Source organism: Diaphorina citri, unplaced genomic scaffold (genome assembly GCF_000475195.1).
Source record: "Diaphorina citri unplaced genomic scaffold, Diaci psyllid genome assembly version 1.1 scaffold985, whole genome shotgun sequence".
Taxonomy (NCBI): domain Eukaryota; kingdom Metazoa; phylum Arthropoda; class Insecta; order Hemiptera; family Psyllidae; genus Diaphorina; species Diaphorina citri.
The window spans coordinates 55,305-79,554 of record NW_007378416.1 but is presented as its reverse complement, the minus strand read 5'-3'; the positions used below and the strand labels follow the sequence as shown (position 1 = coordinate 79,554).

The 24,250-nt window shown below is 38.7% G+C and overlaps 1 protein-coding gene across 1 annotated transcript in view; it reads right to left on the bottom strand.

Annotated features, from left to right (window-relative positions):
- Positions 1-18,776, bottom strand: part of LOC113469198 — a 56,964-nt gene extending 38,188 nt beyond the window's left edge. The window contains exon 1 of the mRNA XM_026826718.1: positions 18,743-18,776. Within this exon, the coding sequence (XP_026682519.1) occupies positions 18,743-18,751 (9 nt within the window). The 5' untranslated portion in view covers positions 18,752-18,776. The remainder of the gene's footprint in view (positions 1-18,742) is intronic.
- Between the last annotated feature and the right edge of the window lie 5,474 nt (positions 18,777-24,250).

The following is a 24,250-nucleotide window of genomic DNA, read 5'->3' as shown; positions in this document are numbered from 1 at the left end:
GGACAAAAATAGAGGAACAAAAAACCAATATAGTGGGATAAGAAGGAGAAGAAGAGGTAAAGACAAAAAAGACATTAAAAAAAAAAAACCACCCTCTCTTTCATTCGATCTTTGTATTTTCTGTACTTCCTTATAGTTTCCTAAGCTAGGAGCTATAAAAAGTCAAATATCCACTAAAGTGCTCTACTCAAGTAAGGAGAATAGTAATTTTAATATACGGGTATCTTCCAGAAATCCCAGCATGATCAGAGGTCAACAAAAGTTAGATTTAACTAAACCTTTTAAAATAAAATTAAAAGAAACCTTTTGATTAGATTTAAGATACTTCTCAATGAACTCTTGCGTAAGGAATGTGCAATTTACTCCCTCAAGGTTAGCACCTGGCAAACACAGTCCACAGAACTTTGTCAACAAATATTCTCTTCCTCCTTCCTTTTTTATATTTTTATGATTCCCTTTTCTCTTTTCTTTTAATTTCCCGTTTTCTCCTTAATTTTCATTTCATAAATATTCATTAGAACACCAAAGTAAAAACATTACATTCATTTCAGCTGGATTTTCATATTCTGAAACCTCTTCCGCTATGGGGACCACTATGTTGGGCTATGTTTCCTAAAGTTGGTCTGGTTCAACTTTAGAGGCTTTCTAGTTACAATACGAGTAGTCCTAAATGGGAATCTCAGTCAGAAGATGGCATCCTTTATTCTTTTCAATTTTCTACATATAACAATGTCAAAGATGCATTGACCCACAAAGTTAGATGATTAGAATGTTGATTTGTTGATGGCATTAGCTCTAAGCAGTGTTGAAAGGAAACTTACAAAGTAGAAATACCTATACCTGGACAAATTCCATGTTTCGAGATTTTGAGTCACTCCTATTTCAGACAGTAAAAGATCCTGGGTTCGAATTCCAGGGAGACACTAAAGGACTGATGAGGACATACTTGAATATTTATGGGATTTTTTTTTCTGACGGGATAAGAAGACAGGGGAATTTGGTGCGCACGAATTTATTTATTCTACTAATTGAAAACGTATTAAATTTTTGTGTTATTAAAATTCAACCAAAGTTTCCTTTTTTTTAATAAAATGAGTTTCTACCTGGACCTTCCTCTACCTTCCTCTCCTCGGCTCTCTCTCTCTGTCCCCCTCTTTCTTTCTCAATTCTGCCACAGATGGCTTTTCTGAGTTAGGAATTTAATAAAAATCAGAGTAGCTATTAGTTATTTGCATAGCACATCGGTGAAAGTTCACATTTCGCATTGAGAAGGGATGGAATACCACAAAAGGCTCTTTTTCACTCAAGGACACCTAAGGAAGGTTTCACCGATGTGTAGTGAGAAGTAGAGAGTTAGGAATGGAGAAAGAGAGCCCAGTAAAGGCACAAGGAGGGAGGGAGAGAAACAAGGGAACAGAGTAAAGAGGAAGAGAGGTGAGAGACAGAAAAAGAGAGTTAGAGATCTAAGGAGAAAGAATTTAAGATGAGAGAGAGAGATGGGGAGAGGAGGAGAAAGACAAGGAGCAGCACGCTTTAGAGACTTGGAGAGACTAAAGCTAAATGAGAAAAACAAAAGCTCCCCTATTAAACATTTTTTCAAATCAAAAACGAAAATAAATCGGTTTTTCTTCTCTCTCCCTCTTTCGTCTTCTCTCATTTTCCTTCTCTCTTTCTCCTATTTCTTGAAATGAAACAGAAATGAAAAGCAGATAATGTTCGTGCGGTGAATTCGAAACATACATCTCAGCTTTCCTCTCTCTCCTCTGCCTTCTCAAGTCTTGTGTTATTGTTTTTCTCTCCCTCTATTGCTCTTTTCAACCTCTCTTTCCTCTCCTTTTTGTAAGTCCGTCCTTTCCTTTATTATTACTAATAAATAAAAGTATAGGGACGGGCTATTGTAGTTCGCTTCGGTGTCGTCCTGTCTTGTCCGGTCTGTCGGTCGGTCTGTCTTGTCCCCATAGAAGGACTTATCCAAACCTAGTCGACCACTATACTCAAATTAAAGGTCTTTACCAGGAACACGAAAATGGTGGTGCAACATTTTGTCCAAAAAACCATATAAGCCAAAAAAACCAAAAAACTAGTTTTGGGGGATTTTTTCGACATTTTCTCACACAACCCCTCCTGATGCTCGAATTGTGTCGCACGACGACCTCAATGAAGCTCAAACGAGAAAGTGTTTAGATAACACTTCACTCGATCATTTAAGACCGGTTTAGCGTCACCTATGTTAAGCTACGCCGAGCAAGGCCAATAAACGGATGGGGTGACCTTAAACATTATACTGGAAATAAAGGGAGAAACGGGCTCTAGTCTGTGATTTTTAAATCATTACATTGAAAGTAAAATCCAAAAAATCAAATCAAGAATAACTAATAAACTGAAGTATTAAATAATAGGTGGTAACAATAAATACTGAATTTTCTTTACCCAAGATCGAAAAAATTCCGGAGGGACGGGCCCCGTTCGTTGTTCTATTTTTAAACTGATATTGAATCCCAGTCTCCGTCTTCTCCTCATTCCTGTCGAAATCCTTTCTTCTTTTCTCTCTTCTCTCTCCGTCACTATCCGTCTCTTTCTCTCCTTATTTCTCTCTCTCTCTCTCTCCATTTCGTAGTTGGACTTTTAGATTCATAGGCCCTCATAGCTAAAGATTGGGTATATAGAACTATGAACTTACTAAAAAAAAAGCCCAAGATACGACTTGACGTTAATAAGCCTGGCCTGACTTTAAGCTTTATCGGAGACCGGTGTCGGTACAACTTTGATAGTAATAGCTTGGTTTCACCCCTTTAGAAAAGTGCCCTAGATATCATATCCAGTCTCACTGAGCAGTAAATTTCACTTATAAGTCTTATAACTCAGTTCATAAAAAATCGAGTGAAATAGGTTGTAAATAATGATATCCCACGAAGACATTGCGGAGAGAGAGAGAGAGGGGGGGGGGGGGGAGAGAGAAGAGAAAGGGGAGGGAGAGAACTTAATATTATAATTTATTTAATATTAAGTTTTTTAAAATGCTCTTCTTGCCAAAACATAGAAAGCATTTTATCTTTTGCTGGGAAAGTCTTGACAGCTGCGGTTCAGAACTGAATTGACTTGCTTTTTTTTCAAGCAAACTTTGAAGCTTTCACAGTATTATTTTCTGTGCAGAATTGCAGATGCTTTGTTTCTTAGGAGCTCAATAGAGCATGAGAACTTTTCTTCAAAGCTTTGGTTACATTAGAGAGCAATGTTTGGTGTTTTTAGTACGTAAATGTTATAGATAACTATAGCTATAGTCCCTCAAGTTGACGAAAAAGGCGGACACAGAGGCACAAGCTGAGCCTTGCATTAAAACAAAGGCGCGAATCAAGGCTGATATTATAAAGGAGAGAAAGGAAGAGAAGGAAGGAGAGAGAGAGGAGAGAAAGGAAGGAGAGGAAGAGAAAGAAGGAGAGAAAAAGAGGAGGGGGAGGGAGGAAGAGAAACAGAGAGATGGAAAGAAAGAGAGAAAAAGAAAGGGATAGAGAGGCGAGAGAAAGAGGAGGGGGAGGGAGAGAGAGGGAAAGAGAGAAAAAGAAAAGGGAGGAGAAAGAGAAAGGGATAGAGAAGCTGATATTAGAAAGGAAGAGAAAGTGGTTTTCCCTCCACGGGAGAGGAATGAAAGAAGAGGGAGGAAGAGAAGGCGAAAACAATACGACTCTGAAACTCTGCCCCAAAACTTTGACCTACTTGAAAAGAATAAGCAAAAGGATTTAAAAGTTTTCGGGGGAAAAATAGAAATATTTCTCTTTTCTCCTGAAAGAGTAGGAAGAAGGGGAGGAGGTTTGTTGCTTAGGGGAATGAGATACATAAAATTTCAGAGTAAGTAACATCAGGTAACATCAGATAGCAAGGATGAGGCAAAATTTAGCGTTACCAATTTCCAGTCTCAAATTCTTCGCACACAAATAGCTAAATCCATAGCCAAGACGTACAAAAAGTCGTACGTCAGTTACGTACATAATATAAAGATGACAGCGTGTAGCTAAATACATAAGGATGAAAATATTAAAACAGTCGTAGGACGTCCCTTCTTTGTTTACGCAAGAAAACGGACCTGACACAAAAAAGTCAAATTCCTCTGAAGAAAAAAGAAAAACATTCATATAAATTTTTTAGTTTCCATTTTCCCCTTTTTTCATTAGAACGCGCCAACATCTCGTGGGATTAAAACAACGGTATAATACAATTATTATTAGTGTGCCAATTAAACACGAAGATGTGAATACTTTTAAATAAATGGTAAAAAAAAGGTGCAGTGTCGGAGTTCCGAACGGTGTAGAAATAATCGTCCCGGGTAACAAGTATAACCTTGAAGAATGGAGCACTTGGTGAACACACGCGAGCGCTGAGCCCGCGAATGGTACTGTACCACGCTCGCGATTACATTACATTACGCTAGTGTGGATGTGGACGAGGCATAATATAACAGCTAGGTCTGCTAGATTACGTATATTAAGGTCTCATCTGTTGACAGCTAAAGTCATATCAGGCTCTTCAATTACTGTCCTTACAAGGCTGAGTGCACCGTAAAATAGCCAGCAGCTAATGACAGATGGTCACTCGTCCGGATACCCAAGGAACGGATATTGCCGCCGACACAAACGAAACCTGTAAATACATACAAATACATGGTTGGCAATGTTGAACTTTATTGGTGGATGTGTCTAATTAACAGAAAATAATGATCATTATAGAGGCTTTCTAGTTACAATACGAGTAGTCCTAAATGGGAATCTCAGTCAGAAGATGGCATCCTTTATTCTTTTCAATTTTCTACATATAACAATGTCAAAGATGCATTGACCCACAAAGTTAGATGATTAGAATGTTGATTTGTTGATGGCATTAGCTCTAAGCAGTGTTGAAAGGAAACTTACAAAGTAGAAATACCTATACCTGGACAAATTCCATGTTTCGAGATTTTGAGTCACTCCTATTTCAGACAGTAAAAGATCCTGGGTTCGAATTCAGAGGCTTTCTAGTTACAATACGAGTAGTCCTAAATGGGAATCTCAGTCAGAAGATGGCATCCTTTATTCTTTTCAATTTTCTACATACCTATAACAATGTCAAAGATGCATTGACCCACAAAGTTAGATGATTAGAATGTTGATGGCATTAGCTCTAAGCCGTATTGAAAGGAAACTTACAAAGTAGAAATACCTATACCTGGACAGGACAAATTCCATGCTTTGTGATTTTGAGTCACTCCTATTTCAGACAGTAAAAGATCCTGGGTTCGAATCCCAGGGAGACACTAAAGGACTGATGAGGACATACTTGAATATTTATGGGATTTTTTTTTCTGACGGGATAAGAAGACAGGGGAATTTGGTGCGCACGAATTTATTTATTCTACTAATTGAAAACGTATTAAATTTTTGTGTTATTAAAATTCAACCAAAGTTTCCTTTTTTTAATAAAATGAGTTTCTACCTGGACCTTCCTCTACCTTCCTCTCCTCGGCTCTCTCTCTCTACGAATTTATTTATTCTACTAATTGAAAACGTATTAAATTTTTGTGTTATTAAAATTCAACCAAAGTTTCCTTTTTTTTAATAAAATGAGTTTCTACCTGGACCTTCCTCTCCTCGGCTCTCTCTCTGTCCCCCTCTTTCTTTCTCAATTCTGCCACAGATGGCTTTTCTGAGTTAGGAATTTAATAAAAATCAGAGTAGCTATTAGTTATTTGCATAGCACATCGGTGAAAGTTCACATTTCGCATTGAGAAGAGATAGGAATACCACAAAAGGCTCTTCTTCACTCAAGGACACCTAAGGACTAAGGAAGGTTTCACCAATGTGTAGTGAGAAGTAGAGAGTTAGGAATGGAGAAAGAGAGCGCAATAAAGCACAAGGAGGGAGGGAGAGAAACACGTGGGAACAACTATGGAAGGGAGAGAGTGAGAGACAGAAAAAGAGAGTTAGAGTCAAGGACACCTAAGGAAGGTTTCACCGATGTGTAGTGAGAAGTAGAGAGTTAGGAATGGAGAAAGAGAGCCCAGTAAAGCACAAGGAGGGAGGGGAGGGAGAGAAACAAGGGACAGAGTAAAGAAGGAGAGAGTGAGAGACAGAAAAAGAGAGTTAGACATCTAAGGAGAAAGAATTTAAGATGAGAAAGAGGAATGGGGAGAGGAGGAGAAAGACAAGGAGCACGCTTAGAGACTTGAGAGACTAAAGCTAAATAGAAAAAACAAAAGCTCCCTATTAACATTTTTTCAATCAAAAACGAAAATAAATCGGTTTTTCTTCTCTCTCCCTCTTTCGTCTTCTCTCATTTTCCTTCTCTCTTTCTCTTATTTCTTGAAATGAAACAGAAATGAAAAGCAGATAATGTTCGTGCGGTGAATTCGAAACATACATCTCAGCTTTCCTCTCTCTCTCTGCCTTCTCAAGTCTTGTGTTATTGTTTTTCTCTCTCCTCTATTGCTTTTTTTCAACCTCTCTGTCCCTCTCCTTTTTTTCTCTTTCTAAATGATATTAATCCCAGTCTCTCTTCTCTCATTCCTGTCGAAATCCTTTCTTCTTTTCTCTCTTCTCTCACATCTCAGCTTTCCTCTCTCTCTCTGCCTTCTCAAGTCTTGTGTTATTGTTTTTCTCTCTCCTCTATTGCTTTTTTTCAACCTCTCTTTCCCTCTCCTTTTTTTCTATTTTTAAATGATATTAATCCCAGTCTCTCTTCTCTCATTCCTGTCGAAATCCTTTCTTCTTTTCTTTTCTTCTCTCTCTCTCTCTTTCACTATCCGTCTCATTCTCTCCTTATTCTCTCTCTCTCACCATTCGTAGTTGGACTTTTAGATTCATAGGCCTCATAGCTCATAGCTAAAGATGGGTATGAACTGTGAACTTATAAAAAAAAGCCCAAGATAGACTTGTCGTTAATAAGCCTGGCCTGACTTTAAGCTTTATCGAGACCGTGTCGATACAACTTTGATAGTAGGTAATAGCTTAATCGAACCCGGGTCTCTCGCGTGCAAGGCGAGCGCAGTGACCACTACGACATGGGAGCTGACGATCATTCTAAATATCTAATTTTGACTCTCTTCAAAATCCTATCTCCCTCTTTCCTTACCTCCCTCTTTCTCTATTGATAAGTACCTAGGATTGTGTTGTTTTTCTTAGATTCCACTATGATAGGAGGGGGAAAAAATAAACAATCGTAAATAAGAAATTTTATTCCTATCCTTGGAAGACATTTCGCCATCTTTCCTTCCCTCCCTCGCTCTTTCTCTCATTTAAACTTCATCTCTCTCTCCCTCACAGTACCCCTTCGGCCTCCAGACATCGCGGCTTGTGTGAAAAGGAAACAAAATGGCGCATAATTATCGTCTTCTTTGAATATGGCAAAGAATATTGATGGACATCATCCATAGATGAATAGATAATAGATACTTATTAGGGGAACAATTGAATTTTTCTTCTCTTGATTACAGTCTCCCGGGCTGTGAAAACAGAAGGTATGTACCTACATATTTTCAGTATCACACTAGAATAGAAAAGATTAATAATTAATAATATTTAAATTTTCAGCTTTCAGCAAACATGAGCCTCCCTCTCAATTTTTCTTCTATTCCTTTTTTTTTATTTTTCTAGAAATTCGTAAAGTTTATAAAAGAGAGAAGGGAAGAAGAGGAGAGAAGAGGGAGAGAAAGAAAATGGAAGAGAGGGAGGGAGAGAGAGAGAACCGGCACAGATGGTATTTAGATAATAATATGAAAACAAAAAATAAATTAGAAGAGAGTGGAACGATATCGTTATCTTTATTTATTAACCCTGAGCTCTCTCTCTCTCTTGTTTTCTCTGCGAAATCTCCTTAGGGTATAAGCTTCTTACAGGGTTGCTCAAGAAATAGGGATCCAAATAAGAACCCAATATGTGGGAAGCAAAATAATGAGTAGGTATCTAATAGTTTTATTAATATAACTGGAAGCTAAAACGAGTCCCCCAAAGGCCTAATTGGAATCATGATCTTATGAGAAACTAGCTGAATTCCGTCGCTTCGCTCCGGAATCCCGCTAGTTCATCCCGAGGCATGGCCAAACTTGTGGAAAAGTGGAACTGTGGAAAAAGGCATGGCCGAACTTGTAGTTATTCATCCCGAGGCATGGCCAAACTTGTGGAAAAGTGGAACTGTGCACATCTAGACCATAAAAGGAATATTCCTACCAAATTTCAGCTTTGTAGGTGTTGTGGTTCTCGAGATAGAGCGATCAGTGTGTGAACTATGAAATGTGAACTATGAATGGATCTCGTTTTTATAATATAAGACTAGCTGAATTCCGTCGCTTCGCTCCGGAATCCCGCTAGTTCATCCCGAGGCATGGCCTAACTTGTAGAAAAGGCATGGCCGAACTTGTAGAAAATAATAAAAAATACGGTCGCGCTGCGCGCTCCCTATTAGCTGCATAGTTGTCAAACTAAAAACATAAACGAAACTCAAATATTAGGGGAGCGAGGAAAAGTTTTCTCTCCCGCAGTCTCTGTACTCTGTGTATTTCTTATGGAGATTTTAGCGATGAAAAATTGATCATACCTATCTCAGGATCGGTTTAGATTTTCGCAAAATCCTTTCTTATTGCACACCTAGACCATAAAAGGAATATTCCTACCAAATTTCAGCTTTCTAGGTGTTGTGGTTCTCGAGATAGAGCGATCAGTGTGTGAAATGTGAATGAGTGAATGGATCCTGTTCTTATAATATATAAGATTTTCATTTGTGGGTTGAGACTTTGAGAGGAAAGCTTCTTTTTGAAGACATATTTTGACCAATACCCGTAGACAAAAGTCCACTCTGAGGCTTAGATGTAGGGGCAAACAAGTCTAAAAGGTGGGTTCGTAGAAGCTTAACCTATCCTTCAGGGCTGTTACACCTAAGCCTCTAAGTGGGCTATTTGTGAACGGAAAAAAGTGGGGAAAAAAAGTATCAGGGCCACCCTGTATGTTATCTCCATCTTGACCCATCTATCTTTGGACATGAGGAAACGCTTTGTGAGAACAAACGAGTATGGAGAAATTCACCGAATGGTACCTATACATGAGAAAGCTCAAGGGGGTAGAGGGGACAGGACGTATTCTCATGAGAAAGGAACCAGGGGCGGTCAAAAGGGCTTCATCCGGTCCCCATTTGCCCCGGGCCCGAACACCTCAAGGGGCCCGGAAGTTTTAGTTCGCGGGACTTTTAGTTTTTTGGTACCTATACATGAGAAAGCTGAAAGGGGTAGAGGGGACAGGACGTATCCTCATGAGAATAACCAGGGGCGGTCATTGGGGGTTTCATCCGGTCTTTTTGCCCGGATATGTCTCATCTCAGTAATATGTCTCATCTCAATTATCATAGTACCTGTAAGGTCGCGAGTTTTACCACCATGGATTGTCTCAGGATTGAGTACAATCCGAGGTTGACCTGGCTATACGGGAATCCTCGTTTCATCCCAAATATCAATGTAGTTCCATCTCTCAATAAATGTTCGTAAACCCCAGCATAAGAACATGATAGTAGGATAGAAAATCTGTAACTCAACTTGCCTGTGACAGTTTAGTGTTAAGTGAATGTTACAGATTGTGGAAGTGGAGGGGCTGGGGAGGGTATAACGAGATAACCACTTAGGAAAGGCATCGTGACGTAGGAAATTAAAATTATCCCCAACCAGGATACGGACGAATATATCGTGGTGGCCATGCAGGAAAAGAGATACATTAGGGAGAACAGCACAGGGAGGTGGTTTAGGGCCCCGGGGGTCATTTGATAATGTGGCACACATGGGGCGGCTGAGGTCAATATAATTTCGGCCTCTATTTGGGGAGGGGGTCGAAATTAATGGTAGAACAAACAAAGAGCAGATTACTTATAAAACAGACAACTGAAGAAAATCGCCGAGATAACACTTGAAACTTGCTTCGTTCATTCTCTTTCTGAAGACATGATATACTTATTTTGACCTCAGGATCCATGGTCAATAGTTAATCAAACTGATGATTCTTTTAAAATTTTATTCTCATGTCATGAGTTTCCAGTCAAATCTTTTCAACCTCCATGGAGTCTATAGCGATCAGGCTAGAAGAGCTCTATGCTTTGTGAAAAGTTCCCAGTTTGAACTGTCTGGAAAATAACTAATGTGACCTTCTTAAAATTTCACGATGCTCCAAATTTTAGGCAGATATTTTTAGGGTACCACTCCACTTGGGAGCCCTGTATCCCTGCGGGGGCCCTACATGCCCCCGCCCCACGGGGGGCGAGATATATGCCAATGTGCTGATTATGTAATCATTTTATAGACATCGAGCAGGCATTGTTTCTTTTCGCCAAATCGAAAGCCTTTCAAACGGATCAGCTGCCGAAAACTTTGAAAGTACTTTTTAGGCATCTGCGAGGAAGGAAAAACAAAGCCGCCATCCCGTGGAAAAACGCTGTCATACGAGCTGTGTGAGTTACAAGCACGAGGCAAGAATGTTAAAATGTAATTAGAATATCATTTAGGCATTTTTCAGCATTTTCTTGTGCTCCGGCAACGTTTTGATGGCGTTCCGAAGCTGGGAGAAGAGTGTAGAGGAGGGCGAGGAGAAAAAATACTTTCCCAAGTATAATTTTAGAAGGGAAACTGTAGAAATTTTCGGAGCGAAAGCGAAAATTTATGTGTACGTCTTTTCCTCTTGTTAGGCTTTTGCTAAATACTAACCCAAATAAGTCTGGACAGAGTACAGTTTATACCCCTCTTCCCTCTTTAACCATTCAATTTAAGGGTAGAGCTTAGACACAACTTCTTAGGCATACCAGCAACACAGACTAAATAATCACAGATCACAGTAATAAAACCCAAAAATCTCAATGTACGTCTTATTATTCCTCTTCTTATGATGTTGCCCATTCGTTTCGAATATTGGCAACAATTCTGCCTGTGCCTCTACTAGGAGAATCTGTATTACTTCCGATTTCTTCTCTCATCAATCAAGGACGCTTAGTAAACATCCCTTCAAAAGCTTACTAACTGGAAGCTAATCCCAGGAAGAAATTCAACTGCGACTCATTTAAACCGCTTCATGATTCTATCAGGAAGTGGGAGATGGGTGGGACCTATATTAGTGTCCATTACAAAACTTTAGCATCATCCGTGCTTTTTCTCCTCTTCTTTACTTTACGAACCGTGAAATTTCTTCTCCTTGAAGAAGCGAAAAGATAAAATAATCCTTCCTCTTCCTTTGTGCCCGTCTCATCCTGGTCCCCTAGTTTCTCACAACTTGCACTGCGAGCAGTGGATGTTCGAAACTTAGCTCAACAGTTGCCGGGTCAACTGAATTCACTCTGCTTGAAATCAAATGCCAGGCATTTCAGAGGCAATTTAGGCGGCACTGGCCAAGTTCCGGCCTCTGCATAATTCTTACGTCTTGCATTTATTGCCAAATGAGATTTATGCCTTTGTGTGAGGAAACAAAGGATTGAACAAGTTGGTCATCCGTGAAGATTGAAGAGATGACAGTGAAGGTGTTTTGGTTCCATTAGAGTCAACTGGTCATTGTGGTAGTTCAACGCAGGAATGCAGCCCAGTGTTTTCGGTGCCATTTCGGTTATTTGGATACTTTTCCAGCTAGCAGTTTGGTGTTCAGTCCTTGTTAAAAGCTCAAAATTACTTTCAATCCTGAGCTTGTTTGTTCGGAACAAGTTCATAATTTTGCTTATTGTTTGTTTCCTAGGGAGGGAAGAAAGGGGAGGAGAATTTTCCCTACCCATGTTGTCTCCTTCTCTATCTTTCTCACATTACGTGACTGAAGACAATATTTTTGGATTGCTTCCCTTCTATTATCTCTCCCTCCCTCCCTCTATTGTCTCTATCTCTCTCTCCCCCTCTATTATCTTTCTCTTATTCTTTCCCTCCCTCTCTCCATTTTTCTATCTATGTCATTCTTTTAATCGTCTTCTTTTTCTGATCTTCCATCGGATTATTTGGCTCTGTTTAAATAGAGTTAGAAGAAATCTTGATAATATCTTCATGGAACTGTAGATAAAAGACTTCGTGAAGTTTGATGAAGTCCATAATAAATGACAGATGGAGACATCTGATACAAACTTCGCAGATATATGAAGCAAAGATTGTAAAGTTAGATCTGTTCTTTTCATTTGTTTGCTCTCAAAGGAAAGGAAAATAGAAGGAATAGGAGAAGGAAAAAGAGGGAAATTATGTTGCTTAGATGAAAAGGGTGGGAGGAAAAAAGAGCCTCGGCATTACTGTTTCACCTGAGAAACAGTAATGCCGGGTCCACACATACGTAATGTAATGTGAACATGTTAACGCGAGCGCCTTACATGCATCAAAATTGACTAATGTGGACGAGATAGAAGCACTCAAGTAAATGCTCGCCGAACGCTCGCCTCGGATCCATGATGTTGTCGGTTTTCTGGAGATCTTCTTTGATGTTTGAGAAGCAATTTAGGCGGCACTGGCCAAGTTCCGGCCTCTGCATAATTCTTACGTCTTGCATTTATTGCCAAATGAGATTTATGCCTTTGCGTGAGGAAACAAAGGATTCAACAAGTTGGTCAATGGTCATCCGTGAAGATTGAAGAGATGACAGTGAAGGTGTTTTGGTTCCACTAGACTTCACTAGAGTCAACTGGTCATTGTGGCAGTTCAACTCAGGAATGCAGCCCAGTGTTTTCGGTGCCATTTCGGTTATTTGGATACTTTTCCAGCTAGCAGTTTGAATAACTACAACTTTTCGAGCATCCTATCTCAGATATCTTTCTTCGTCTCTTCCTCTCCTTCTCCTTATTATTTTAAAATTAAAGTATCCTTTCTTTCTTTTAGCGAAGGTAATTTTTAATATACTTTCTACCGTTGAACGGAGAAAATAACAGGAGAAAAACAAAGAAAAAGTGTGTAACGCTTGGGAGAAAAAGAGGAAATTAAAGTTGAGAAAAAAGTACACTATAACTTGAAGTTGGACGAGATGAAGTTTTTTTTTCCGGTAAGGCGCTAGATGAAGTTTTTAAGAAACTGACTACTGGCAACATGCTGTGTGTCTATTTATTTGGAAACATACGGTTTGAATTGAAGTTTTCATCCAGTGACAGTTGACTGTTTGACACAGTCTTTATCTTCAGACGTACACTACAGTTCTGAGAATGCAGCTCTGGACTAACTCAAGTAACAGGACGGACTTTGGAACAAAATCACAAATACCTAAGCTATGAATTGTCATGAAGATTGGTGAAATGGACTATCAAATAAATACAAATACTTCTATTCAAATTCTATTCTATTCAAATAAAAATAAAGAATAAGCAACAGTTCCATACTTCGCAAGTTCGCACCGTCACGTCACCCTGAAACGAAAAATTTTACAACATCGAATCTCCCCAGTTTGATACCGAAGGAACGCAAAGGGTTAACGTCAAGTTCATTAAGCAATTATTTTTATTACTTTTCTAAATTCTTCTCTTCTTTTGATCATCGCTCTTTCGCATTTTTGCTCTTTTTTTCTCCTCCTCTACTCGTTTCCCATCCTTTGAAAATTCTTTCCTTCCCTTCTCAGCACTCCACTCTCTACCCTTTATTCCTGTTCTCCCACTCCTACTATTCTGTCTCGTGCTTCCCTTTTCATCCAGAGTATTATGACCTTTCATTTTATACTCAATGTAGCTATGTAAAAGAGGCCCGTTGCACACACACCGGTTTTGGACGACCGATTTTTTACCGGTCGTCCAAATTTCAATAGTGAAGCACACGTCGGAATGGGACCCTGCACACACGCCGACCGGTGATCGGTGCCGGTCACTATGGACGACTGGTAAAAAAATCGGACGTCCTAAACCGGTGTGTGTACAACGGGCCTTAAAATGGAAGAGAAAAGTCAACATTGTCCACTCTTTTGATAAAACGAACCTTTTTTAAATGGAATTTATTTGCTCACGAGGATAAAGATGTTAGTATGAAACATCACGACCCACCGGCTTCTAAGTCCACCGCACTAAGAACTGATCAACTGGAGGAGGTTGGTTTCACCTCCAGTTATAGAGAAGATAATTAATTTAAAAGTTATTAGTATTACACACCTAGTCCTACCTAATATTATTCTGATGCACGTAATTGACTGTTATAAAACTATTCAGCAGAGCCAAAAGTTGGCACCAATAAATTATGCGTACAGAAAGAAATTAAAATAATAAAATCAAATTAGTACAGCAACGAAAATGAGGTGAGGGACTGGAAAACTCAAGTGATTTTTTAGTTTCCATTTTCCCCTTTTTTCATTAGAACGCGCCAACATCTCGTGGGATTAAAACAACGGTATAATACAATTATTATTATTAGTGTGCCAATTAAACACGAACGAGGGAGGGAAAGAGGGGAGAGAAGGAGGGGGAGAGAAATAATAGAGGGAATAGAAGGAGAGAAAAAATGGGGAGGTAAAATGAAGAAAAAGGAGGAAAATCAGTTTTTTAATGGGTAGGTACTTGTATCGTTAATCTATTTAGAGCTTTTGCTTTGGTGTCTGGTTTAATTGGATTAGTTTTGTTGATATTATGTGCGAAAACTCTTCGGTTATTTATAAGGGGAGATAGCATTTTATTCAGTAGCTGCATATAAGTACTTATGCACTATGCAGGTAATAGAGGGTTTCTGATCCCTATTTCCTGTCTAAATTTAAGAGACAAAAAGAGGGAGGGAAAGAGGGGAGAGAAGGAGGGGGAGAGAAATAATAGAGGGAATAGAAGGAGAGAAAAAATGGGGAGGTAAAATGAAGAAGAAAAAGGAGGAAAATCAGTTTTTTAATGGGTAGGTACTTGTATCGTTAATCTATTTAGAGCTTCTGCATTGTTGTCTGGTTTAATTGGATTAGTGTTTTCAAAATTATGTGCGAAAACTCTTCGGTTATTTATAAGATTATAAGGGGGGATAGCATTCTATTCAGTAGCTGCATATAAGTACTTATGCACTATGCAGGTAATAGAGGGTTTCTGATCCCTATTTTGTGTTTAAATTTGAGTGACAAAACGAGGACCTGAAAATCCTGAAATCATCAAGTAGTGAGAGGCGTATTCGACCAATCGATCGGGGAACCAAAACATACAAACATCTATCCATTATTTCCTCTCAAATTAATAAAAAATAAAATGATCTCCAAACGACGACGCCATATTCTGAAAATAAAAATTTATATTTTCCAATTTGAAAAAAAAAAATCTTTTTTATTATTTGTTTTCCTCGCTTTTGTCAGCAAAATCTCGCCGTCGCTCCGGTTCCTTACACAAACATAATCTGGCGAAAACAATACGACTCTGAAACTCTGCCCCAAAACTTTGACCTACTTGAAAAGAATAAGCAAAAGGATTTAAAAGTTTTCGGGGGAAAAATAGAAATATTTCTCTTTTCTCCTGAAAGAGTAGGAAGAAGGGGAGGAGGTTTGTTGCTTAGGGGAATGAGATACATAAAATTTCAGAGTAAGTAACATCAGGTAACATCAGATAGCAAGGATGAGGCAAAATTTAGCGTTACCAATTTCCAGTCTCAAATTCTTCGCACACAAATAGCTAAATCCATAGCCAAGACGTACAAAAAGTCGTACGTCAGTTACGTACATAATATAAAGATGACAGCGTGTAGCTAAATACATAAGGATGAAAATATTAAAACAGTCGTAGGACGTCCCTTCTTTGTTTACGCAAGAAAACGGACCTGACACAAAAAAGTCAAATTCCTCTGAAGAAAAAAGAAAAACATTCATATAATAAGGTAAAACACCTACTCACCGTCTTCGTACCAAAAATCGGCATTTTTTTATTTAAGCGCCAAAAATAAGGAAACGAGCCATTTTTGAGAACCCCTGATAATTTTAAACGATTTTTCAGACGATTTGTGTTTAACTTCTCATACATCAAAATCAGCTGATGTTTGTAAACATTGAAAAAAATCAGTTTGAAAATTGTGCTTCGAGAGGAACCTACGTTTTTTCACAATTGTCTGTTTTTTCCCTTAAGAAACTGAGTTTCGTAGCTAAGGTTTGTAGACTGTGTATTGAGCTTTCAAGGAGGACCTGAAAATCCTGAAATCATCAAGTAGTGAGAGGCGTATTCGACCAATCGATCGGGGAACCAAAACATACAAACATCTATCCATTATTTCCTCTCAAATTAATAAAAAATAAAATGATCTCCAAACGACGACGCCATATTCTGAAAATAAAAATTTATATTTTCCAATTTGAAAAAAAAAAATCTTTTTTATTATTTGTTTTCCTCGCTTTTGTCAGCAAAATCTCGCCGTCGCTCCGGTTCCTTACACAAACATAATCTGGCGAAAACAATACGACTCTGAAACTCTGCCCCAAAACTTTGACCTACTTGAAAAGAATAAGCAAAAGGATTTAAAAGTTTTCGGGGGGGAAAAATAGAAATATTTCTCTTTTCTCCTGAAAGACTAGGAAGAAGAGGAGGTTTGTTGCTTAGGGGAATGAAATACATAAAATTTCAGAGTAACATTAGGTAACATCAGATAGCAAGGATGAGGCAAACTTTAGCGTTACCAATTTCCAGTCTCAAATTTTTCGCACACAAATAGGTAAATCCATAGCCAAGACGTACAAAAAGTCGTACGTCAGTTACGTACATAATATAAAGATGACAGCGTCTAGCTAAATACAAAAGGATGAAAATATTAAAACAGTCGTAAGACGTCCCTTCTTTGTTTTTCAGACTTATGTAGCGTAGACCCACAGGTGGGCCAATAAATGGTACGTTTTTTAGGTGGGCGAATAAATGGTACACTTACCCTATATAACAATTAAAAAAAGTCTATAATCACTTAGTTACCTCAATAAATAGACGAGTTATAGCAAATTAAAAATGAAAAAATCCTTAAGGGTGTCGATAACTGGGTGTTTTACCTTAGGAGCTTTTGCTTTAAGCATGTTTTTCTACTTCGACAGGAGGAAAAAATGACAAAAATTTCGTTCAGAAGCAAGACAGAATTCTTCTTTGAAAGAGGATATCAACCTCTTGTGCTGTCCATGACGGATTCCGACTTTAGAAAACAAAACACAAGAGGTCAGGCTTTTGTTCACATTCAGTCAATAGGTAGACATACCACAGGATTGGATTACTCGAAGTTGAATCACCTGCGTATAGAGACAACCTCGTGACCACTGATATTGGAGACAAATATCAACTCACACAATCCTGTAGTGTCCGCTTGACCAATGTTCAGTTGGGGCTTTTGTTTCACTGAATACCAGAATATCTAATTCAATCCTTAAAAATAGTACCAACACAAATTGGTGACTGTGTAAAAATTTCGTTCAGAAGCAAGACAGAATTCTTCTTTGAAAGAGGATATCAACCTCTTGTGCTGTCCATGACGGATTCCGACTTTAGAGAACAAAACACAAGAGGTCAGGCTTTTGTTCACATTCAGTCAATAGGTAGACGTACCACAGGATTGGATTACTCAAAGTTGAATCACCTGCGTATAGAGACAACCTCGTGACCACTGATATTGGAGGCAAATATCAACTCACACAATCCTGTAGTGTCCGCTTGACCAATGTTCAGTTGGGGCTTTTGTTTCACTGAATACCAGAATATCTAATTCAATCCTTACAAAATAGTACCAACGCAACGGCCAACACAAATTGGTGACTGTGCTCCCCATCCCAGTACAAGTTACCAAAATATTAAGGGTGGCGGGTGCCGGTGTGATGAATTGTTCGAAATTCAAAACGCTTCCACGAAAACCCTCACGACATCGATAGTTTCTGCTGTTCTGGAAAAACTAGCATAATAATAAATTCTTTCACGCCAAAACTTCAAACATTTTCAATTATCCTCTCCAGGAGCAGCTGGAAACCCGTCCACTTTTCATCGCTCCGGAAAAGATTTCATTTTCCCTTCTAACAAAGGATATGCCAGGATTATAAATCTCCATCCAAGCTACCAGACAGCCTACTCTGTCTGGCATGACACTTCAACTCCAAGTGAAATGCCCTCTTTCGATAATGCCAAAGTCTGTGGTTTGGGAGAATTTCAGTTTGCTAGGAAATGGGAAAATAATAAATAATATGAGTTGACTAAAGGGAAGAGAAGGGGCAGGACTACTCGAGGAAATAGAAATATTGACAGCTATACCACACAGCACGTAATTATCTGAATGAAATTGATATTATAGGTAGGTACCTGCCTGGCTGCCATAGACAATGGTTAATAATCCTAGGAATAGAGTGAGTCTGGTTTGTGGGTTCAGTTTCCACCGAGGTCGAAAACTTGGTGAATTTTCGGCTCTTTTAGTAACTGCATTTATCAGTATTCTTAAGGTGCCTCCTAAATTAAGGTGCAATTAATAAAGAATTAAAGGAATTTCGATAATGCCAAAGTCTGTGGTTTGGGAGAATTTCAGTTTGCTAGGAAATGGGAAAATAATAAATAATATGAGTTGACTAAAGGGGAAGAGAAGGGGCAGGACTACTCGAGGAAATAGAAATATTGACAGCTATACCACACAGCACGTAATTCTCTGAATGAAATTGATATTATAGGTAGGTACCTGCCTGGCTGCCATAGACAATGGTTAATAATCCTAGGAATAGAAGGAGTCTGATTTGTGGGTTCAGTTTCCACCGAGGTCGAGAACTTGGTGAATTTTCGGCTCTTTTAGTAACTGCATTCATCAGTATTCTTAAGGTGCCTCCTAAAGGTGCAATTAATAAAGAAATAAAGGATGGATACTTACCAATAACATAACTCCCGTTCTGTAGGTCTCGGCGCTCACCTGTCAACAAAAATAACAGAAATAGACATTAGAATGAAGATACTACTCGTACCAATAACATAACTCCCGTTCTGTAGGTCTCGGCGCTCACCTGTCAACAAAAATAACAGAAATAGACATTAGAATGAAGATACTACACTAAGCCAATGTCTGACTTCACCCATTAGAATGTCTGACTTCACTCATTGCAAAGGCTTTAGGAGAATTACCATTTGCATGTATGGATCCTACATATGTATATCTCTTGCAATAACAAATACTGCCCCATGCTCCAGACTTAGAAGAAAAGTATAAATAAAACAATATACATAATACCTACAAGGGAAAAAACAAAAGGAAAAAATTAGGACACAGGTGTTTGACATAATACATTGTATACTCGCATGAAAAATGCATGCCGATCCTTCTACATAGCGTGTACGTGCAACATGTACCCGGCAAAGCAAATGTTTCAATTTAACATAATACCTACAAGGGAAAAAACAAAAGGAAAAAATTAGGACACAGGTGTTTGACATAATACATTGTATACTCGCATGAAAAATGCATCCCGATCCTTCTACATAGCGTGTACGTGCAACATGTACCCGGCAAAGCAAATGTTTCAATTTAATACAAAAAACCTCATCAATATTTAGATTATTATATTGAGAATACGTGAGAAGAGATAAAGGATAAGGGAGAAACAGAGAACCGCCTCTATATTGGAATGAAAGGAAATTTAGGAGGAGAAATCCAGAGCGCTGGAAGAGGAGGGCTAGGAGAAAGTTGAATTGTTGCTAGAAAATCGTGAACTGCATAATGAGAACACAATTTTTTAGGAGGAGAAATCCAGAGCGCTGGAAGAGGAGGGCTAGGAGGAAGTTGAATTGTTGCTAGAAAATCGTGAACTGCATAATGAGAATACAATAGCAGCAGAGGTATGTTTGACCTGACCGAACAGAGGAGATATTGGAGCATACGATTGGGGAAAAAGGGAATTTGTTGCAAGTCAGAGAGGATGTCTGGCTGAGCGACTATGAACAGAGAGTAGATCAGCGTCTAGCTAGGGTACCAGGAGAAATCCAGAGCGCTGGAAGAGGAGGGCTAGGAGAAAGTTGAATTGTTGCTAGAAAATCGTGAACTGCATAATGAGAACACAATAGCAGCAGAGGTATGTTTGACCTGACCGAACAGAGGAGATATTGGAGCATACGATTGGGGAAAAAGGAAATTTGTTGCAAGTCAGAGAGGATGTCTGGCTGAGCGACTATAAACAGAGAGTAGATCAGCGTTTAGCTAGGGTACTATAAACAGGGAGTAGACTAGTCCAAATTTCTTTATGCTATATCAATAGCAAAGGTAAGGTTGAGAGCGAAGTGCATAAGCTCGGAAAATTTTGTTTAGCCAAAACCAGTTGGCTTCAAAACGATCACTCTAAAGCTGATTGAGAGGCCGACGACAAATGCCGACCCCATCTTAACATGGGAAAGAAAAAGAAGTTGCAAGTCAGAGAGGATGCAATAACGTTGATAGACATTGAGGTATCTAGGTAATAAGAAGAACCTATGACCGAACAGAGGAGATATTGGAGCATACGATTGGGGAAAAAGGGAATTTGTTGCAAGTCAGAGAGGATGTCTGGCTGAGCGACTATAAACAGAGAGTAGATCAGCGTCTAGCTAGGGTACTATAAACAGGGAGTAGACTAGTCCAGATTTCCTTATGCTATATCAATAGCAAAGGTAAGGTTGAGAGTGAAGGGCATAAGCTCGGAAAATTTTGTTTGGCCAAAACCAGTTGGCTTCAAAACGATCACTCTAAAGCTGATTGAGAGGCCGACGACAAATGCCGACCCCATGTGAACATGGGAAAGAAAAAGAAGTTGCAAGACAGAGAGAATGCAATAACGTTCATAGACATTGAGGTATCTAGGTAATAAGAAGAACCTTTACAAGTAGGTTTACATAGGCGCCTACCTGTTGAATACTTCACCTAGTACTCGCATGTTACACATTGAACTTTTGTAAGACACGAATTTCCCAAGAGATAATCCAACACCTGTTGATGCATTGCATCGGTTTGACCCACTTCAAACTAGTCCCAGTGAAACACAACCCTCATCACGATTTCAAAATGTCTTGCTAAAATCTTCACCGTTTCACTCACTAAGCACGAATTTCCCAAGAGATAATCCAACACCTGTTGATGCATTGCATCGGTTTGACCCACTTCAAACTAGTCCCAGTGAAACACAACCCATTATAATCAATTATCTAATATCTAATCTCATCACGATTTCAAAATGTCTTGCTAAAATCTTCACCGTTTCACTCACTATCACAACAGGGGTTTTCTGATAAATCAGTTAATTCTGAAGACATGGTTAATGTTATTAAATTGGAAATTAATCAGTTTAAAAGAGGTAGACCTAACAGGCGAACCTTTTCAACCGTACCTCTCAGGTCTACCTGGTGGTGTTTGTGCTGATCTGCTGACCAGGTAGACCTGATACTGGCCTTTTTCGATGTAGACTTGAGTGCTTCACCACTCTCAGGGTAGACCTAACAGGCGAACCTTTTCAACCGTACCTCTCAGGTCTACCTGGTGGTGTTTGTGCTGATCTGCTGACCAGGTAGACCTGACAGGCGGATCTGATCAGGTGTACCTGTCAGGTCTACCTGATACTGAGTGGCTGGCCTTTTTCGATGTAGACTTGAGTGCTTCACCACTCTCACTGGATTCGACCTTTATTGTAGCCCCTTCATAACTCCTTGTTACCTTAGGGTCCCTTTCTAAGAAGCGGAGTAGGTTAACAAAAAATTACTTAAAAACGGACCATGTAAATGGTAAAATCGAGTGTGGTGCTTGGGTATTTGGCTCTTAGATTGTCTTAGACATCTTGCTGGATGATCAGCTATTAGATTGATTATTATTGAACCATTGAGAGGATTTTTAAATGGCAGAACAAAGAACAAAAAGACGGTTTAGTAATCAATTAAACTAATGAATAAGTGTTCTCAAGCTATTTAACCCCAAGTGTTAGGAATGAAAGGCCTCTTTTTTAATATTTATCATTTTCACATTTTTATGTATCTAGGTACGATTTGGAAAAAATAATAATATTTATGCAAACATATCTAAATATGTACATAGCAATAGTAATAAATAATATGAGATACTTGCATAAGTATGTAGATACTACTCGACAGAGACCTACGTTGCCTTAAATAAATAACTAATAGATAATTATGGCTTTAGTGGTACTCTTGAATCGGAAAATCCAACATGCGCTGAACCAATTCGGAAAAATCCATTACATATCTCATTCCAAATCACTGTGTTTTTAGTTTTTATCAATTGAGCTTAATACACTGGAAAGTTCATTGATTGAACCCATTTTTAATACTTTTTGTTCGAGCTCAGATCTGTGCTAGACAATTCTCTTATTTACCTACTACTTAAAATGCTGGACAACGTTTTCCAACAATATCGCCGTGTAATGTTCTTGTGTTCCTCATTTATCAAACACTTAGGAAAAACAACATCGAGGCTGGATCGTAAATGTCGTACTAAACCATCTCCTGTTTTATACAGCGAGTCGTAAAGTTCATTGATTCCGCAGGCCAACATGTTCATAAAAGTAGTAATTTTAAATAGATTAAAAAAGCTTTGGGCGTTTTACTTCCGAAAAGTAGTCAAGGGGATTTCCACTTTTTGACCACTAAATTCACCCAACCTTAGACATGGTGGGTAGAATAATGTGTAGTGTTTTACATACCTACTTATTAAAGTAAACGGTTCCATCTCTTGAGTTGTTACCCCTTTTGGTTCTCTCCCAAAAGTCTCAAACCGAATTATTGGAGGCAAGGTTAAACGTAAATACATACGAAAATATGCAAGTCCGTATGAAATTATGCAAGTTAGTAAACTCAAGTATGTACTCTCGTCGTTTTCAATCTTATATTATAAGAACAAGATCCATTCACTCATTCACATTTCACACACTGATCGCTCTATCTCTAGAACCACAACACCTAGAAAGCTGAAATTTGGTAGGAATATTCCTTTTATGGTCTAGGTGTGCAATAAGAAAGGATTTTGCGAAAATCTAAACCGATCCTGAGATATGATCAATTTTTGATCGCTAAAATCACCATAAATACACAGAGTGCAGCTGCAGAGACTGCGGGAGAGAAAACTTTTCCTCACTCGCCTAATATTTGAGTTTCGTTTATGTTTTTAGTTTGATAACTACAAGTTCGGCCATGCCTTTTCCACAAGTTTGGCCATGCCTCGGGATGAACTAGCGGGATTCCGGAGCGAAGCGACGGAATTCAGCTATTTCTAATAAAATCGCATATGATGGTTTAATTTGATCCCCATGTAGTTAAAGTTATCAAAATTCCTCGACCATTATGATTGCTTTGAAATTTTACAACATCCTTAGAGTGCCCTCAATATGTTTTAAAAGAGCAATTTTCCTCTTGGGTCCTCTCTCTTCAGGGATACTTCGTTGGCCTGTTTTATACGTTACAGGTCAATTACCTAAAGAGTAAAGAGACCTCACGCATTTAAATTTTTTGGCAAGGGCATTGTGAATTACAAGTTGCAAGTATCGGGCATCTAAAGATTTTCCCAAGTAGGTGAATAATAATTGTTGAACTTATATGTGGGCTTTACCGTGTTCAAGTGGTAATTACCTAAAGAGTAAAGAGACCTCACGCATTTAAATTTTTTGGCAAGGGCATTGTGAATTACAAGTTGCAAGTATCGGGCATCTAAATATTTTCCCAAGTAGGTGAATAATAATTGTTGAACTTATATGTGGGCTTTACCGTGTTCAAGTGGTCTCGGGCAGTCTCCCTGCAACTGAGGGGTCGTGGGTTCAACTGCTACACCACTGTACACTGCAATAATAATCTCGAGTAGATTTCTTTCTTTTTCCTTCCAATTATGCTTCTGATTCTTGTTTTATGTTTATTATTCGACATTTTTACTAGCGTCCATAAAGCGTAGAGCACCAGACGGGGTACCTAGAACGTAACATCATGTTCTCATTTATTTCCTCTTTCTTTTATGAATCGTAATTTAATTAAAGTTTGTTTTCTTGTTAGAACAGTACGTATATTGTCTGTATTCAGGGTGATATGAGTAAAGACAGAGACTTGAAAACAACTTGAAAGAGAGTGAACTTCAAGTCTGGGTTACCCCAGCAGTAAATTCAAAATGGGATCAATATTTTATATATACCTCTGCTCGCCTCGGTTGGGATTCGAACTCGCACCATTCTGACTAACTAGCGAGCAACTTAACCTTTACGATAAGTTTTGATGGAGGAATATAATGTTCCATTTCACCAATTTATAGTCATAATGTTATATTAAAAAGAGCTCAAAATTTCTCAGGACTTTAAATTTCGGTCTAAGGCGCTCAAAATTTGCAGCAGAATATGTGATAAATCATGTAAAAAAGTTTAAAGCCTTAGCA